Source organism: Dendrobates tinctorius, unplaced genomic scaffold (genome assembly GCF_039654945.1).
Source record: "Dendrobates tinctorius isolate UK_male_01 unplaced genomic scaffold, ASM3965494v1 ptg000039l, whole genome shotgun sequence".
Lineage (NCBI taxonomy): Eukaryota > Metazoa > Chordata > Amphibia > Anura > Dendrobatidae > Dendrobates > Dendrobates tinctorius.
In genome coordinates, this window is record NW_027361707.1 from 7590039 (window position 1) to 7610489 (window position 20451).

Consider the following 20451-nt stretch of genomic DNA (forward strand, 5'->3'; position numbering starts at 1 on the left):
AAAGTCTTATCCTGATGTATTTCTTCATCGTTTTCCAGCGTGAGAGCCTGGTACTGGTTCCTGAGAAGTATGGGTGCTGACTGCCTCCTGATCCTCCTGCTTCTCTGGTTCACATGTCTTCATTCCTCTGTTTCTTCAGGTGCACTTCGAATTTCTTCTCTTTCTGTAACATGAAGAGATAATTCTGCTCTGTCTAAGAACTCTTCACCTTCCTTAATGATCTTCAACGTAGCTAACCTCTCTTCGAGATTTTGCAACTTTTCCTCCAACAGGGACACAAGCTTGCATTTGTGGTATGTGAAGTTTGGCTTTTCCACTGGTAAGTCTGTGAACATGTAGCAAGAAATGCAGCTCACCAAATTGCTCCTGGCCCCCTTCCATACCGAGATTTCTTAAAAACGATGAAAGATGAGCCAAAATTTGCGCGCCGATAGCTGCAACGGCCAAAACCCAGTGACCGTTGAGCTCGCGGAGACTCTTCACTTATCCCAGAAGGCACTGGGAATATGCAAATGATCTCCTCAAGACTCTTCCATAATAATGTCCCCGATCCTGTAATAATGTTCTACATCCTGGCCCCTTCCAGTAATAATGTCACCCATCATGTAATAATATCCCACGTCCTGGTCCCTTCCGGTTATAATATCCTCCATCCTGGGTCCTTTAGTGTAATAGTGTACCCCATCCTGTAACATTGTCCACGATCTGCTTTTCCAACACAGTTATAAACACAAAAAAATGCCTCTCACCTGTCCCTCCTCCTACGGCGAGTAAGCGTCTTCTTCCTCCTCTATAGCTGGCGCAGGGGACGGGTGACATTTGGCAGTAACATCATGCGGCACCCGCGATTGGCACGCTGTCAGCTGCCAGCCTTTGATTGGCTGGCGGTCTGTGTGCCTATTGTGGTGCAGCTACTGTGGTGCAGTGAGCCAGTGGTTCTCTGCACCGCAATAAATTTCAGCTGATTGTGTGTCTGAGGATGCACATTAAACTGAAAATGGCGCTGGCATTGCCAGGTTCCCTGACTGCACGGGCCCAGTCGTGGTCGCACCCTTTGTTATGTCACTGCTGATATTTAATGCACTTGTGAGAACTAATACCTTTATCATCGGCTTATTAGTAAGCAGTAACATATCCGTAATCATACCAGAAAAGGATTTTGATATATATTTCTTCTTAGATAGGAGATACAGGCACTTCGATGTTATACAGCAAACACTTAAATGTAGCTTTTATTTAATAACCATAGCTCAAGTATAGGTACCATGACTTAAAAAAGTACAATACGCTGATATGAAACGCCTTTTTTCCTTCTGCGGGTGCCTCAGGTTACAGAGGGAATGATATAAGAGAGATTTACATGCCAACTATTAGGTTCTGATGAAAGATCCAGCTGCGTAATGGCTTAGTGATTCTCAGAAGAATCAGTGCAGGCCGGGTAAGTATGAGGTTATCAAATAAGACATGTGTACGCTGTTCTTCTACTGCACTTGAAGCTCGGTCATGCTTCCCCAGGATTTTCCAGAGGTTATCGTTACTTTCAAAGGGACCTAGGGAGACATGAATGTCTGGTTCTTAGGAGGCATTAAACCAAAATGCATCAGTGAAACATGTACAAATACTTGAAATCATGGTAAAGAGGATTTCCAATATTTTTACATTTTGTATTAACAGTGAGACGGCTCTTTATATGTTAAAAAAAGATCTTCCAAAATACATATTTTCTTTGTTTTGTAGTCACACATCTCATCATGGCAGTTTTCTTTACTGAGAGACTACGTTTGTGCCTGTGATATGAGAGTCATTATCTTACAAGGGATCTCCGCAGGCACAATGGGGAACTGAAAATCAGCATGCAATTGGGAAGCTGACCAGCACATGAAAAAAGTTAGTTCACTAATTCATAGAACTAGCCCTTTAGGAAAGGGAGACTGAAGTCAGGGCTCTCTGGTGTCTCACTATTTTACCACCTGTGCGAGACTTTCTGCTTCCAAGCTGGAAGATATCACTGTGTCGGATGGTGGAGAATGGAAGTGTGTGAAGTGTGCAATGTGGAAACATGGGAAATATGTGCTGCTGTCTTCCATTATGCTGAATGTTATCAAAAGGCAATAGTAGATTAATCCATGTGTGGAGCAGCAGCAGAAGGAGGTTAGAAACAGCAAATGCGGTAAATTCTTGCTACCTCCTGTTGCTGTTTTTGTCCACTATATCTAACCATTAACAGGCATTGGATTCTTTCTTTTGCAAATTAACCCTTTACATGCAGCTATATCCTCCCCTTACAACTTAACCCTTTACAAGCAGCTATGGCCTCCTTTTGCAGATTAACCCTATAAAAGCAGCTATATCTTCCTGCATTATCTGGGCTGCATAATACACAGGGACATCTTATTAAATTGCTGATAGATACAATATTCTGTGCGAAACAAAGTTAAGGCTACTGGCTGGATGTGTAAAACATTTTCACTTTATTTGCATTTCGCTGGTTCACTGCCTGTTGGAAAGCATTAATTCACCATGTTTGTGATTATCTTTTGGTGAATTTATGAGAAAAAAGGAGATATCAATTCCTCCATTGTACTTTATGGACTAGCGAGATTACAAAATAGCGAAACAGGACAAATCAACTTTCAGTTGCTGTATATAATTAGCCTCTTCCCCCCTCACAAAGAAGAGAATCTCATCAGATTTTCATAAAATCTAAAGTGAAATCTGTGTCCCTATAATACTGGGGGAAATCATCTGATTTACTAAAAAAATGTCTTATAATTCCACTTAGGCCTCTTTCACACATCAGGTTTTCGCCGTCAGGCGCGATCCGGCGCTTTTGACAGAAACCGGATCCGGCGAAATGCAATGCCGGATCCGGTTTCCCCCCCATTGACTTGCATTTGCGCCGGATCGCGCCGGATGGCCATGCGTTTCATCCGGTTTTCGCCGGATCCGGCAATGTGTCTTTTTCACACAATGAAAGCCTATGAGCGCCGCAATGCGCCGGATCCGGCGAAAGCCGGATCCGGCGGCCGGATCCGGTTTTTTGGTCTGAGCATGCTCAGTAGCTCTGCCCACAGGAGATATATAAAAGCAAGACAATGGGACCCTCAGCCACACCCAACATGCCACCCAAGCCAAGAACCAGGAGCAGGAGAAGGCAGCAGACATCTGCAGCAGCAGCACCATCAGCACCACCCCAAATGGAGCAGCAAATGGAACATGCTGAGGAGGTGAGTCCAGCAGCAGATGAGAGACGGTAATTATCAAATCCCCCATTCCTCCAAACTAGGGCCATGGAATATCAAGATATTCATTGGCCCTTTGTTTCTCTTTATTCAACAGCCGCCAAAGAGATGCAGCAGCAGCAGAAATGGCATCACTGGCAGCAGCAACAGCAGCAGCAATACCCACAGCCATGGAGTCTGGCCATCAACAGGACAGCACATCTTCTTCTGGGAGCCCTCCCTCGCATCGTCAGCGTTTGACGGTAAGTTTTTATTTCCAAAATCCATCATCTCTGTAATATATGTCTATTCATTGCCTTTTTTTTCAAAACAGGAATCACAAGATGAAGAGGAGCTCCCAGAAGAAGAAGGAAGGGGTGGACAGACACCTGGAGTGGGCTCACAATTGGTAAGTTTTTTGCATCAAACGCAGAAACACAACATCACACTACACACAACACATAGAAAACAATGTTCTGCAGACCACACACAGCAAACAAATGCCTACATCCAAAGACATAACATTTTTTGTTTTCTTCTCTAGTCTTCCCAATCTGGTGCTCGGCCAAGAGGTCCTCGCAGTGCCTCCCAGGGTCGTCGGCGACAGCAACGCGGCGGTCACCAGCATGTAAGTATAAATATTTTTGCTTTGTTTTTTTGCACTTTTTATTTCATTTCTTTTGTGGAGGCTAATGTTATTTTTGTCTTTTTCTTTAACAGCCTTCACAGCGTGCTCCCGACTCTGACGGTGAGGATGGAGGACTCGATGTGGACCACCTCATCGATCTCGTCAGACAAAGGGAGCCGCTCTGGAATATGGCTGACCGCCGCCACGCTGACCTTATCGTTACCCGACGACTCTGGGAGGAAATCTGTTCGCTCCTTGTGGGCCGCTGGGAGGACCTCGATGTTCGGGCCCAGATTAAAGAGCGTAAGTATATACAGTACCGGTTGCTTGATGTAAACCAGTGTTTCCCGAACTCCAGTCCTCGTGGTCCCCACGGATCTTGTGTTCAGGATTTCTATTTACTATGGAAATCCTGAAAACATGACCCCTGGGGACCATGAGGACTGGAGTTTGTGAAACACTGATGTTGTATACTAACCACTCCTTTCTCGTTTCAGGGAACAGAATTGTGAATCGGTGGCGGTCTGTGAGGGATCGTTTCAAGAAGGAGTTCAATAAAGAGATGCGGGCCCCGAGTGGATCTGGAGGACGCAGGAGCAAGTACAAGTACGCACAAGCCCTGTCGTTCCTCCGGGAAACAATGCTCACCAGAAGGTAAATATTACACACCACATGTGAAAAAAAATGTTAGATGTAACTTTTTTTTTTCAGCCAGGGCCATACCATGTCAGTATTTTAATTGTTTTTTTTTCTCTTTATTCCACAGCACGGTGAGCAGCACTCGGGAGCCTGCACGATTGGACCCTTCTGAGGCGATCCCTGAGGAGACCGGCACCGAGGGACACTTCGACCGCCCCGGTACATCTGCACCTTCCCAGCCTTCCCACACATTCGACCCATCTGTCCCATCCACCAGCACAGGAGCATCGTGGCCGCCTACATTACATGAAGCTGCTGGTGAGGAGATCGCTTTCCCTTTACCCCACCCTTCTGCCCCTGCCACCTCTAGTACACCTGCGGGTACTGGGCGGCAGCGGCAGAGGGGTCAGGAAAAGAGTTATGCGCAAGAGTTCTTGCATCTGAATGCATCTTTCCAGAACTGTCTAAAAGTCTTGTCAGAGCAAATCTCCGCAGGCTTTCAGCAGATCAACTCCAGCATTCTGGAGGTGAAGACACTTCTGCAAACCATGCATTCAGAAGCAAGATCTTCGCCAAACCACACCTTTTTCAGGTCTGTTGTGGAGCGCATGGCAACACTATCTCCTACCCAGCAGATGCATGTAATGCATTCGTGCCACGGTGCTCTACAGCAGGTTACCTCCCAACCTCCACCTCCCACCACTGTAGTTCCTCCACCTGCACCCCCTCCAGCCACTTTCCATCCTCCCCCTCCTATTACATCTGCACCCCCTCCAGCCACTTTCCATCCTCCCCCTCCTATTACATCTGCACCCCCTCCAGCCACTTTCCATCCTCCCCCTCCTATTACATACCAGCAACCTCACCAGTACCAGCAACCTCCCCAGTACCAGACATCTCCCCACTTCCAGCAACCTGCCCCGTACCAAACTCCTTCCCCGTACCAAACTCCTTCCCCGTACCAAACTCCTTCCCCATACAACTTTCCATCAACATCATCTGCTCCTACAGTCCCTGCCCAACCCTCCACTCCACCGCCCACCACCTCTTCTGCCTCCAACATGTCCACCCATTCTGTAGCTTTTTCCACACCTTCACCTCTAACTGTTCCTTCCCCACCACGATCCCAGTCCTCTCTCCACACACCCAGTGTCGAAGTGTCCCGCAGCCCCTCCAGCAGTATTTCCACCCCACACTACACAGATTTGTAATGTGTGTTTTTTAATAAAAATGCCCATTGGGTTTGAAACCTTTATTAAAAAAGTTTTTTGCACTTTAAAAACATTTTACAAAAAAAAAAAAAATTTTAAATAAAAGTTAAATTATCGTTTCACAATGGTTGTCTGTCTTTTCTTTCTGCGGCGAACTATGTTTAAAAAAAAGGTTAAATACAGGGTATTTCAAAGGTAAAAAGGTATTCAAAACCAGGTATATAACTGTGGGTAAATTTTAGCTTTTTGCCACAGTTGTGTTCCTGGTTGTGTTTGAAGCAAAGTATTTCACCTAAAAAGTTGTGTTTATTGTTGGTGATTTCCTAACAATGTACACAACTTTTGTTAAAAGGTGAAATACTTTGCATAAAACACAACCAGGTACACACCTGTGGCCTAAAGCTAAAAATAGTAGACCATGACAAGATAGCCAACTTTGGTTGGCAAAGGTATATACTGTTGGTCCAGAAGGTACACAAGTTTGGTTAGGGCACAAATCTTTCACACTCTGTCATCCTGCCAGTGTACTCTGCCTTGAGGGGCCACAAGGGTCAATTTTAAAAACCGGATCCGGCGTAATCCGTCGAAAAACGGATAGAAAAACGGATGAACCGGATGAGACGGATCCGGTTTTGTCTGTCAAGAACAAGACGGATCCGGCAGAAAACCGGATCCGGCACATCAGGTTTTACAAAACATTTGCCGGATCCGGCATTCCGGCACGACGCCGGATCGCGCCTGACGCCGAAAACCTGATGTGTGAAAGTAGCCTTACTGTCACTGTTTTATGCTCCCATAAGTCATAGATCCTTTTTAATTTGTACAGTGTCATCTTTATTGCTCTCAATTATAGCAATTCTTTTACCTTTAGATGAACGCCGTCGGCATATTGTAAGGATTCCATTATGTGTTTAACAAGTTCTAGAAACATAAGGGAAAGGCACTTATTCAATAAAGGCACTGTGCAATAAATATTAACTTAAATATGATTTTACATTAGTCTGAATGACATTAGCTGTTAAATAAAGTGGCAGAAGTGCTAGGAAAGCACAATACTGTGTCACCTTGTCTCCAGATTTTTTTAAACTGAGCTGTCTTACAAACAGTTCAATGACCGATCATGCAGTCCGGTGTAGATGACAGTTGACAAATGGTGCCTTCCCAATACTGCAACCAGCGGAGAAAACTATGGTAGGACACTAACTTTTTCAATAGACATTGGTGCCAATCACCAGTGATAAACCACTATATATCACCATGACGAAATATACCACTACGGAAAAGACGAAACATATATATATATATATATATATATATATATATATATACACAGCAGTTTCGTCATTTCTCTAGTGGTCGCTGCCGTGTACTGCAGATTCTTCCCTCATTCTATAACTTTGACGGCATGACTATGTTCAAGTGGTATCAGAGAACTTACAGCCACCGCCGTTGCCGTTGATAGCTGATCCTCAGGGGTGTCCCCCCACTGGTTAGTTGTTGATGGTCTTTCCTTATGATAGGCTTTTAATAAAAAAGTAGTTGCCGACTTCTTTAAGGCTATGTGCCCATGTTGCTTTTTTGAAGCAAAATATTCCTAAGCGGAAACACACACCCTCTTCCCGGGAAAACGCATGTGTTTTATGAAGCGCTTTTGTAAGCATTTTTGGAAATGCACGTTTCCGCAAAACTAATGAACATGCTGCATTTTTTTCTGCTAAGCGTTTCCGCAGCGGAAAAAAACGCACCTTTAGCACAACATGTGCGGATTCAATTATGATTACATGGGATGCTTTTCTTAAGCATTTCCGTGGCAGAAACGTGCGTCTAAAAGCGCCGCGGAAACGCTTAAAAACGCAACGTGGGCATGTAGCCTAAGACGGTGAACTGCATGTCTCTATAGTGACCGAGATTGCAGATTAAAATATCAAATACATTTGTTAATATTCTGCCAGGTTATATCTTTGATTTTACCAGCAAATTCTTGTAGCTGAGAATCTTGCACTTGAAACAACAATTCGTCGTGAATCTGTGCAATAAGCCTGTAAGAAATTTATCATGTATCAGTAAAATTATTGGTCACAGTGTAAATCCATTTTTTGAAGCAGCTTTGAATAACTGAGAGACAACATGCTTAGAGGTCTATCACAAGGTATATAGAACTTACATTAATAAAAGAATTACATGAGTAGAGTTTTAATGTTTTGCTTGTTCCTGTGTGTGGCACTCATACTCACAACTGATTTTTTTTTCATTATTTGCATATCATTAACATATTTATCCATCCTGTGATTTCCATAATTCCAGTGTGTACTTGCCTCAATAAAAATAAATGATATGCATTTTTTTCTTACAGCATGAAATCTTCTTTTATTTTTTATCACTCATAAAAATGTCCGTTTTCTCCTGAAATTGTTCTATGTAACGTGTAAATGGCTTCCACTAGATACAGGTACAGATTTCCATTGCCAACCAGAAATAACAATAAAATAAGAGAAACTGATTTGCATTTATATTAACATCTACCAACCTCGCCGTTATGTGGAAAGATGATGTGAGTGATGCAGAAATTTTAATCATAGCCAATTTGCACAAATCAGCGGCAGACCCTGGAAAATAACATCACAATGAACGCCATTCAGAATAATATATTAAAACAAAATGTAGAAATATATACTATAGGAGAGGAATTGGTCCACTGTGCTCCCTGTAATCTATCACGTGACCGGTGACATCATGAAGGTCCTGTTGGCTCATCTCACGCCACAGCTTCACATCGTGCACACTGCACGCCGATGCGCCGCTGGAAAAGGGGAGCGTGGAGTGTCTGTCACCGGCCGGGACAGCACTCCTGAAGAACCGTGGTATTAACCCACTTTTATTTGGCAAATGTCATTCAATCTGACTTCACATCAAGACATACAGCGCTCTTTACTGGTCCTCTGGAGTCCAGACATCCGCTCAGATTACACCTTAAGGTAATAACTACCTAACTTGGAGCAATCCAATTCATTTATGTGTATTTTTTAGGTCACTACAAGCTAAAGGGGTTCATTATTAAGCACAAATATTAATTATTTATTTATTTATATTTTATTGATCACATTGGTGGTGTGTGTTCCTAATTTGCAGCAAGTGTTCCTCTCTATTTTCTACACTTACTAGTGCCACCTACAGTCTATACTAGAAATATATACTGCTCAAAAAATTAAGGGAACACATCCTAGTACATTGTGTTGTTTAAGTGTTCCCTTTATTTTTTTGAGCAGTATATTATTACACACAGGAATGCAATTAAGTGATTGCTCTATATAACATGCTGCCTTCAGGTTTTCGTTTGCTAGCACCTTCCCATTTGGAAAATGTGTTGTATTCTTCACCATTTAAAGAGCCAGGTTGATTTTCCTATCCTTTACAATTACAGTATCGTACAAAAATAAAAAAAAAATTATGTTCACATATACACACACACACGTATGTATATATATATATATATATATATATATATATATACAAACTTAGTTTAAATGCCACCAAAGACAACATCTGCAAGGAGTTTGTATAATAATATTAAATTTTATTTCTATAGCGCCGACATATTCCGCAGCACTTTACATTTCAGAGGGGACTTGTACTGACGATAGACATTACAGCATAACAATAATCACATAGATTATAACAAATACCAAGAGGAATGAGGGCCCTGCTCGCAAGCTTGCAATCTATGAGGAAAGAGGTAGACACGAAAGGTGGGTGGTAACAGTTGCCCTGATTGTATGGACCAGCCATAATGTTAAGTGTGTAACAGTACAGACACAGAGGGCTAATGGATGCATAAAGCATGTGGGAACATGATGCGGAGAACCTGGTTATGGTAAAACTTATGACTGTGCCACCCAGGGATAGATTAGGTTAATGTGTTGAGGCGGTAGGTCAGTCTGAATAAATGCGTTTTCAGGGCACGCTTAAACTTGTGGGGATTGGGGACTAATCGTATTGACCTGGGAAGTGCATTCCAAAGAATTGGCGCAGCATGTGTAAAGTCTTGGAGATGGGAGTGGGAGGTTCTGATTATTTATTTGTATGTTCTTCCTGTGTTTGCATGGGTTTCTTCCGGGTTCTCCGGTTTCCTCCCTCACTCCAAAGACATACTGATAGGGAATTTAGATTGTGAGCCCCAATGGGAACAGCGATGATAATGTCTGTAAAGCGCTGTGGAATAGCTCAGAAACCGGACAGTATAGTCCTCCATACGGTATTATGGGCACCACATATTGCTCCATACAGAATAATGAGCCCCATATATTTCTCCATACAGAATAATGAGTCCCATATAATGCTCCATACAGAATAATGGACCCCATATAATGCTCCATACTTTAAAAAAAAAGAAATACTTACCTCTCTCTTCCCTGCTACTCCAGGCTCTGTTGCTCCAGACTCCTCAGTGTCTTATGACTCTCTGCAGTGCACAGCGCAAAGGGCACACTGTGGTGCAGTCATCGCTTATTCTGCCCTGAGACGCCAGAGAGTCATGGACACTGGAGCTGCGAAGAAACAGGGAGAGGTAAGTATTTCAGTTTATAGCATGGGGGACCCGATGCCAGCATTCGCACTGGCACAGGGTCCTACTGGTTCATGGGCCCCATAGCGTGAGGGTGTTGTCGACGGCCCTCGACCTTCGGGCCCTGATGCAGCTGCAGCGGCAGTATGTCCGCCCCTGTCATCCTGTCAGTCTGGCCACAGTCTCTTCCTGCTCCAAGCTGTGACTCCAGGACACAGATGACACTTGAACAGCCGATCACAGATGTGCTTATAAAGAAAAGTCAGTGATTGGCTGAAAGGCAATGAGGCACAAATATGAGGGGGCACTCAGGAGACCCCCTTATAGTGATCAGGACATGGTTAATGTCCTGCTTCAGTGACCTCCCTCTCAGCACCTCCCTCTTCTTCTCATAGCATCAGATCAGAGGCACGGAACAGGCAGGGGTCAGCAGCAGAGGGAATCACAGGCTGTGAGACTCAATGTGACGCTGTTATGCGGGGCTTAGGTCAAGGAGGCTGACAAACCCGGGCCCCTGCGGAGTCCCTCAAACTAGGGAAAACCCTGTCTGACCCTCAACCCAGGGTTTTTGCTAAAGGTGCAAATGCCTGAGCCTCCAGCCTCTCCTTATCTCCTGCTCAGCCCTAATCTGAACCCTCCACCCTCCACCAAGTGAGTTGTAAAACCACCAAAGCCCACACAGTAATGACAGACAGGGAGAACTCAAACCACACCGCGCCGCAACCACACAGGACAATACTATAATGTGAACAGGGCAAAACAAAGCACAAATATAGGAAGGCGAAAAGGTAACAACGGATCATATGACACCAGATATGAATTTCTCTCTCCAGACCGGAACCACTTAGCACAAAACACAAGCTATAATCGGCGATGCCCACAGGCCAGCACGACTATTTAAAGACCGTGGGCGTGACCAAACATCCCACCTGATTTCCAGCTAGATTAACCCCAGATAACCTGAGTAAAATCAAGCCGGCGCCACTGAGGCTATAGTGGACGGAGATGGAACTACCGCTGCCTGCCGGACGCTGTGGTGTGAACAGCGTCCGACATGACAGACGCTCCCTCCTCCCCACAGCGTCTCCACATAGATGAGACTGGACAGTAGCATCAGCACTAATAGGTGAGGACTGGGCCCCTCAGCATAATCATGTGTAGTATGCAGCAGAGCGGGATGGCCTCTCCTGTTAGTGATGATGCTGCCTCTGGCTTTGTGATCGATTATGCTCCATCGCCATGAGTTTTTCCTGGGCCCCTCCTGCTCGGAGCCTCGGTGCAACTGCACCGGCTGCACCGGCAGTATGTCCGCCCCTGGGTCAGTCGGCCATAGATTCTCTCATCTGAGAGAATTGGGCTGATTATGCAAATGACATTATGATCAGAGTTTGATCAGAGTGTCAGTATAGTGTGATGTGATTCTCTCAGATGAGAGAATCGGAGATCAATGTGAGGAGAAGATGGAAAACAAAATTTATCCATCTTCTCCATTGTGTCAGTGCGCAGAAATTGAACTGCACTCAGATATCATCTGAGTGCTGTCTGATGATTTCCATGCACTCATTGGCCAAGTCCCAATATCGTATTTCACTCAGAAATGCTGAAATTTTTTTTTTCTAACATATGCGCAGCCCTTGGCCCAAGTGCAATCCAATATTTCCACAGATTGGTAATATGGTGATGCGAGCCTTAAGGATTCAGATAGCTTTGAAGTTAAGATGATGGGTAAGGGGGGGGTGCCCCATAACACCCGAGTGGTATATTATTATAAGCGGTACGCCACTGCTAAACCATTGAATACAAGTGAATGTGACTGTTACTGCAGTATTGTTGCTTGCTGAAGAAACAATATTATTCACATGTATAAAATGAATTTTTCAGTTGTAAATATCTGAAGCACCTAACTTTATCTTTAAAAGTTTATTTACCGTAATCCCTGCCTCCTGAACATGCTTGTTTTTACAGTTTCTTACCTTGGATGACAAAATTGACAGCTTGCCTTTCTGCCTGAGCTCTTAAGCCATAGTTTCTTGAATTGATATGAGGTAGAGGCCTTTTGCGTCCCATGAGTGAAATCACAAATCCTACAAATCATTAATAAAAATGTTTTAAAAACATAAAAATGAAAGTGAGTAGCTGATAAAAGTGACGTTTATAAAAGGGCTGCTATAAATGTGGGTATCTTTATTTAATTTCTAAACTCCAAAAAAATGGATAGATTAATTGGCCTCCTACAGTGGCTTTCAAATTTATTCAACCCCACCTTGGCATTTTTGTGTTTTGCTACTTCACAACCTTGAATTTCACTTTTTTTTTTTGACGGTTTGCATCAGCTCAAGTAAAGAACAAAGAACATGCCTACAACTGTGAATATATATTTTTTTTTTTTTATTCTGAAGCAAACAAATGGGACAAAATAACTGAAAAATTCTGTATGCATAATTATTCACCCCCCTAACGTCAGTACTTTGTAGAGCCTACTTTTGCTGCAATTACAGCTGTAAGATGCTTTGGATAAGTCTCTATGAGCTTTTCACATCTTACCACTAGGATATTTGCCCATTCCTCAAGGCAAAACTGCTCCAGCTCCTTCAAGTTAGCTGTTTCCTCAGGTGAGCAGCAATCTTCAAGTCTGACCACAGACTCTCAATTGGATTAAAATCTGGGCTTTGACTAGGCCACTCCAAAACATTTACACATTTCCTCTTAAACCACTGGAGTGTTGCTTTAGCAGTATGTTTTGGGTCATTGTCTTGTTGGAAGGTGAACCTCCATCCCAGTCTCAAATCACTGACAGACTGAAACAGGTTTTGCTCAGGAAGACTCGGACCATTTTCCCTGTCCCTGGTGCCGAAAAAACATCCCCACAGCATTATGCTACCACCACCTTGTTTCACTGTGGGAATAATGTTCTTGGAGTGATGAGCTGTGTTGGTTTTGCACCAAACATAGCGCCCTCCCTCCATCCTGGTGGCCAAAAAGTAGAATTTTAGTCTTCTCTAACCACAGCACCTTCTTCCATACATTTGGGGAGTCTCCCACATGCCTTTTGGCAAACTAAAAATGAGCCTTACAATTTTTGTAAGTAAAGGCTTTATTCTGCCCACTTTGCCATAAACGCCACCTCTATGGAGTGTGCGGCTTATTGTGGTCATATGGAGAGATCCTCCAGACTCTGCAGCTCCTTCAGGATTACCTTTTGTCTCTGTGCTGCCTCTCTAATAAAAGCCCTCCTTGCCCAGGCTGAGAGTTTTGGTGGGTGGCCCTCTCTTGGCAGGTTTGTTGTGGTGTCATGTTCTTTCCATTTGATGATAATAGATTTGATGGTGCTCGGGGGGATGATCAGATATTTTTTTTATAACCCAACCATGCACTTCTCAATAACTTTGTCCCTTACTTATTTGGAGGTTCCATTGGCCTTCATGGTGTTCTTTGGTTAGTGGTATCTCTTGCTTAAAGAGATTGTCTGGACTTTCAGTATAATTTGTGTGTTTGTAATATACTTGCTGTCAGCATTCTGCATGGTGTCCCAGATATATCACTAAGGCTAGGTTCAGATTTGCGGATGTCAGAGCTGCGGAGGGCTGTGTAGTTCCTCCCTGAAGCTCCCCCCCACTGCTGCACCTCATCCGTTCAGCTCCGCCTATGTCTGCATGCGGCCTGCGTAAGAAAAATGCTTCTACATAGGTGAATATAATGTGCTGTGTGTATCCACAGCCCTCCCTCATCCATCCATCCGTCCATCCATCAGTACCTCATCCATCCTTCTATTATTATATATTCCTCCCTCATACATCCATCCCTTCCTTATCTATCTATATCTCCCTCATCCATCCCTTTGTCATCCATCCCTCATCCATTCATCACTCCCTCATCCATCCATCCATCCATTCCTCCCTCTCTCATCTATCCATCCATTCCTCCCTCCCTCCCTCCATCTCTTATCTAAATCACACACATTTGAGCATTTCTCTCCTAATTCTGGAGTAGCTGCTCACTTTCTGACTGAGTTTTCCTGTCTGTATGGCAGAAACTGGTCATCATAACCTCACAACATGTATCCAGTCTATGCCAGACCTCATCCCATGACTCCTGTTCCAGCCTCCCAGTGCAGCACAATGTCAGAGCCAGCAGGGGATAACTCAATTTATTGGACTAACCAGGAAGGAAAAGGCATCCACATAGGTGAGTATAATGTGCTGTGTTCATCCATCCCTCCCTTATCAATCCATCACTCATTAATCCATCTCTCCCTACCTCATTCATCCCTCATCTATACATCTATCTAGTCTAAAGTTGCTCAGTCACACGCAGTCCAGCATGACCCAGAAGTGGCTGTTGGCAAAGTCTAGAACAAGGCTTCATAGAATTTGTTTGTCAGATTCGGTGGACTACGTCGGACCTGCGTGAGATTTTTTCTTTTTTTGTTTAAATAAAGTGCTGAACAAGGGAAAGTGTGGTGGAGTGTTTATTTCAATTAAGTATTTTTGTGCGTGTTTTTCCTATTTATTACTGGGCTAGTAATGGGGGGTGCCTGATAGACACCTTTGCATTACTACCCCCATGGGTTCATGCCAGCTGACAAATCACAGCTGATATCAACCCTATAAACCATTACCCCGATTGCCTCTGCACCAGGGCAATCAAAAATAGCTGAGGCAAAGTGCCAGAATTGGTGCATCTAACATGCGCTTTACACGGAGGATTCGCTGGACTACGTCGGATTTGCTTGGACCTGGGTGACAGCTTTTATTTTAATAACGTGTCTTTATTTTATTTCTCAGTGTTTTGTGTGTATGTTCTTTTCAGGTTTTCAGGTTTCCATTCCATTTCTACGTCGGACCTACATGGCATTTTTTTTATAAAGTGGTAAAGCAGGAAAAGTGTCAAGGAGTATTTATTTAAATAAAGTACTTTTTTATATTTTTTGTGTGTTACTCTTTTTTTCATGGGTTAGCCCCATTACCCCGATTGCCAATGCACCAGGGCATTGGAAGAGCTATAGCAAAGCGCCAGAATTGAAGTATGTCATGATGCTCTACTTCTGGGGTGGCTGCGGGCTGGTAATTTTAGGCTTGGAAGGGCCCAATAACCAGGGAACTTCACAGCCTGATCATTTCAGCTCATAACTGTCTGCTTTACATTTGCTGGTTACGAAAAATGGGTTGGAACCTTATGTCATTTGTTTATTAGGTTAATACATGTACAGAAAGCTATACATGCAAGGCACAAATTATATATGTGACGGATATCTATCGCTCTACCTATCTATCCCATATATATCTATTATTACACATCTTATCACATAAAAATCTGTAGTTTCTATTTTGTATTGTATTCCGGTATGTGTCACACATTCATCACACAGATGTCATAGACTAAGTTTTAAAACAAAATGTTTAAAAAATAATTGAAAAAATATATATAAAAATGTAAATCTCACTTCTTTTACCCCATTAAAAAAATTAAAATTTAAAAAATAAACATGTGCTATCACTGAGTCCATAAAAGTCTGATATAACAAAATATTAAATTATTTAACCCAATTAGTTAGATGCCGTGAATAGAAGATAAAAATGAATGGCCAGAACTGCATTTTTTGGTTGCAATAACACCGTAATGAAATGCAATAAGAAGAGATCAAAACATTGTATCTACCCCAAATTGGTATCAATAAAAACATCAGCTCCCGTCATACAAAAAAAAACCATCACACATCTCCATAAACCACAAAATGAAGAAAAATCACAGGTATCGCAAAATGGCGACACAACTTATTTTTTTTACTTTTTTTTTTTTTTTTTTACAAATGTCCAAATTTTTTTCATCACTTAAGTAAAAAAAGACTGTACATGATTGGTATCGCACTGCAAAATGAATGACGTGAAACCAAAACCCAAAAAGAATTGCAGGTTATTTTGCCCAATTTCCCTGTAATTGGAATTTCTGTTTCCCGTTTTCCAGGAAATTAAATGGTAAAAGCAATAGTGTCATTCAAAAGTATAACTTGTCTCGTAAAAAAACAAGCTGGCATATGGCTCCTTAGACCTAAAAATAAAAAAAAAAGTTATGGCTCTTGGTAAATAATGGAGGAAAAAAGTGCAAAATTAAAAAATCACCAATTTAGGAGCTTGGGTGGCCAATTACACACAGTTTTAATAGCCATTATTTTTTTATTATCATCATTATGTAATTTTTATAAATCACATCTAATATTAAAATACTTTGTGCACTAATTGGATTATTACCTAATTAGATCTTGGCTTATGCAGTAAATTAATATTTTTGTAGATCAGCCATCTGAGACGACTGACAAACTTTTGGTTTGTAAAAATAAATAAGAATCTTGTGGAGTTCCCGTTATTGCCTCTCGTTTTTAATTTCATCCCTGTTTTACTTACCTCTGTGGCTTTCACAAAAACCAATTTTGTATGCCAGACCCAACATTTTCTTGGAAATTGCTGTGTGTTTTCTAGCTATATGGTTATATTTCCATATAAACTCATTTGCCGTCTGATGATTTGTTTTCATTACAAATTAAGTTATATTATGAAAATATTATTCTAAGAGTATGGAGTTACCAGGCTGCACTGCGCACACATGATCTACGCTGCCACAGTGAGATTATAAGATTATACAGGGTGGGCCATTTATATGGATACACCTGGATGGGCCATTTAGAAAGTTGGATCCAAAATGGCCAATTTCAAAATGGCCGCCATAGTCACCACCCATCTTGAAAAGTTTCCCCCCTCCCATATACTAATGTGCCACAAACAGGAAGTTGATATCACCAACCATTCCCATTTTATTTAGGTGTATCCATATAAATGGCCCACCCTGTATATTGTATTACTTCACAGCTGTAAGGGATGTGGGCTGGACTGTCACGTTCCTACCCGTGAAAACACCAGTTGCATATGTGTATCATGTCTTGTGCCTTTGTATGTATTATGTCATGTGATATGTTCTTGTGTGATGCAGTAATGTTGGTAATGCATAGTGTAGGACAGAGTGCACAGTATAGGATAAGTGTAGAATCATAGAATCATAAAATCATAGAATCGTAGAGTTGGAAGGGACCTCCTGGGCCATCTGGTCCAACCCCCTGCTCAAAGCAGGATTCGCTAAATCATCCCAGTCAGATGTCTGTCCAGCCTCTGTTTGAAGACTTCCATTGAAGGAGAACTCACCACTTCTCGTGGCAGCCTGTTCCACTCATTGATCACTCTAACTGTCAAAAAGTTTTTTCTAATATCTAATCTGTGTCTCCTCCCATTCAGTTTCATCCCATTGCTTCTAGTCTTTCCTTGTGCAAATGAGAATAAAGTTGATCCTTCTACAATGTGACAGCCCTTTAGATATTTGTAGACAGCTATTAAGTCTCCTCTCAGTCTTCTCTTTTGCAAACTAAACAATCCCAAATCCTGTAACCTTTCCTCATAAGACAGGGTTTGCAAACCGGTCACCATTCTGGTTGCTCTTTTCTGAACTTGCTTCAGTTTGTTGATGTCTTTTTTAAAATGTGGTGCCCAAAACTGGACACAATATTCCAGATGAGGTCTGACCAAAGAGGAGTAGAGGGAAATAATGACTTCACGTGATCTAGACTGTATGCTTCTGTTAATACATCCTAGAATTGCATTTGCCTTTTTTGCTGCTGCATCACACTGTTGACTCATATTCAGTCTGTGATCTATTAGTATACCGAAGTCTTTTTCACATGTGCTGTTGCTTAGCCCTATTCCTCCCATTCTGTATATGCTTTTTTCATTTTTATTGCCCAGATGTAGTACTTTGCATTTTTCCATGTTAAAAACCATTCTGTTAGTTGCTGCCCACTTCTCCAGTTTATTTATATCTTTTTGAATCCTCTCTCTCTCTTCTCTAGTATTAGCTATCCCTCCTAGCTTTGTGTCATCAGCAAATTTAATCAGTTTACCCTCAATTCCTTCATCTAAATCGTTGATAAAGATGTTGAACAATACAGGGCCCAGGACAGAGCCCTGTGGTACCCCACTTGAGACATTCTTCCAACTGGATGTGCAGCCATTTACGACCACTCTTTGGGTCCGACCACTAAGCCAGTTATGAATCCACCTAACAGTTGCCTTGTCCATTCCATACTTAGTCATTTTTTCAATAAGGATTGTATGAGATACTTTGTCAAATGCTTTGCTAAAGTCAAGATATACTATATCTACAGCATTTCCTTGATCCACCCAATCAGTGATTCTGTCATAGAAGGAAATTAAGTTAGTCTGACATGACTTATTAGTTACAAACCCATGCTGACTCTGTTTAATCACTTCATTCTTATCCAGGTACTGACATACATGTTGTTTAATAATTTGTTCAAAGATCTTTCCTGGTATAGAAGTCAGACTCACCGGCCTATAGTTGCCTGGGTCCACCTTCTTCCCCTTTTTGAAGATAGGAACAACATTTGCTCTTCTCCAGTCTTCTGGGACTTCTCCTGTTCTCCAAGAATTTTCAAAGATTATGGAGAGGGGTTCAAAAATTTCTTCTGCTATCTCCTTCAGTACTCTGGGGTGTAATTCATCTGGACCTGGAGACTTGAATTCATTTAGGTTAGCTAAGTGTTTCCTCACTATCTTTCTGTTTATAGATATCCTGGATTCTTCTGTTCCCTTAATAGGACAGTGAAGAACAGTTGATGTTACATTTCCTTTCTGAGAGAAAACAGATGCAAAATAGGAATTTAAAAGTTCGGCCTTCTCAACATCCTGTCTTACCATTTCATCATTTTCATCCTGTAAAAATCCTATAGCATCTTTGACTTTTCTTTTACTTTTGACATATCCCCAAAATCCTTTATTATTGCTTCTGACATCTCTTGCAAGCCTCAATTCATTGTCAGCTTTAGATAATCTGATTTGTGCCCTGCAGGTTCTGCAGACAGCATTATATCCTTCTTTAGATATGCCTCCCTCTTTCCATTTTATAAACATTTTTTTCTTCCTTTTTTTCTTCCTTCCGTAGGGTAAGACATAGTTTAGGACTTAGAACATAAGATAGGTAGGATAATATAGTGACTGTAGTTTAGGTAGTGATGTTAAGGCAAGATGGTGTTAATGTTGAGGTCTAGCCCATAGTGGGAGGGGCTTAGTGATAGGGAAATAAACCACTTCCTGTAGTTAGGCAGATAGGAACAAGTGCAAGTAGAAGTATAAAGAGTCTGTGAGCAGTGATGCTGTTGTTGGCGAACTGCAGCAAAGGAGACTAAGGGACAAGGAACTAACCTGACCAAAGAGACAGAGTAGCCCTTAAACCTTAAAGGGGTCCTTGGATAGGACGACATTTCACGAGAAACCCTGAGTTTGCAAAATGGTGAAGGTAACAAACCTAAACACTACTGAGTTTGTGGAACTAGTGGGTGGTCCCGAGTGGTAGATCTAGGGCACCAGTAGTGGAAGAAATAGGACTCAGAACCGCTGAGCAAGTAAGGAGACTGTAACGTTAAAGATGGGTTGTGGCAAACTAGGATGAAACAGTGTGCCTCACTATCCCTGGAGTAGAACTATAGAGGAAGGATACTGTGTGAAGAAAATGCTTCATACTGTAAAGGAAACATCCGTAAGACTTTGTACCCGCTATCCCTCGTATATAACCCTTACCAAGTTACCATTCAGTAAAGACTTTATTTTTAAATGGTGGTCTCCCTTATTGAACAGTGGAACCTATGCACGGCTTGCACGGGTGTAATGCCCTCTCAGCACAAGTCCACAAACCCAGCCAGGACCCACACTTTCATGTAGCGAACCAGGGCGTAAAAGGAGACGAGTGCCTCGACTGCAGCTATCGCCCTGCGCTACACACACATCACATGACACACTGGCGTTGGTGCAGGCATCACAGGAGATATTCGGGCTGGTGCAGGCATCATAGGAAACATTGAAGTTGGTGCAAGCATCACAGGAGACATTGAAGCTGGTGCCGGCATCACAGGAGACATTCGGGCTGGTGCAGGCATAACAGGCGACATTGGGGCTTGTGAACGCATCAAAGGAGACATTTGCGCTGGTGCTTGCATCACAGGAGACATTTGGGTCTGGTGCACGCATTACAGGAAACACTTTGGGGTCCCTGCACAGAGTGGCCCAGCACAACTCTACTTCTACCCTATACACTGAGTGGGCTAGCACTATTCTGCTTCTCCCTGCACACAGA

General features: G+C 42.5%; 1 protein-coding gene across 1 annotated transcript; it reads right to left on the bottom strand.

Moving 5' to 3' along the window:
- Positions 1-1255: 1255 nt before the first annotated feature.
- Positions 1256-12339, bottom strand: LOC141088603 (DNA polymerase nu-like). Its single transcript, XM_073574746.1, has 5 exons — positions 12234-12339; positions 8227-8305; positions 7671-7738; positions 6565-6620; positions 1256-1550 (listed from the first exon to the last, which is right to left on the bottom strand). The coding sequence occupies exons 1-5, from the start codon at positions 12325-12327 to the stop codon at positions 1482-1484; spliced, it is 366 nt and encodes a 121-aa protein (XP_073430847.1). The 5' UTR covers positions 12328-12339; the 3' UTR covers positions 1256-1481.
- Between the last annotated feature and the right edge of the window lie 8112 nt (positions 12340-20451).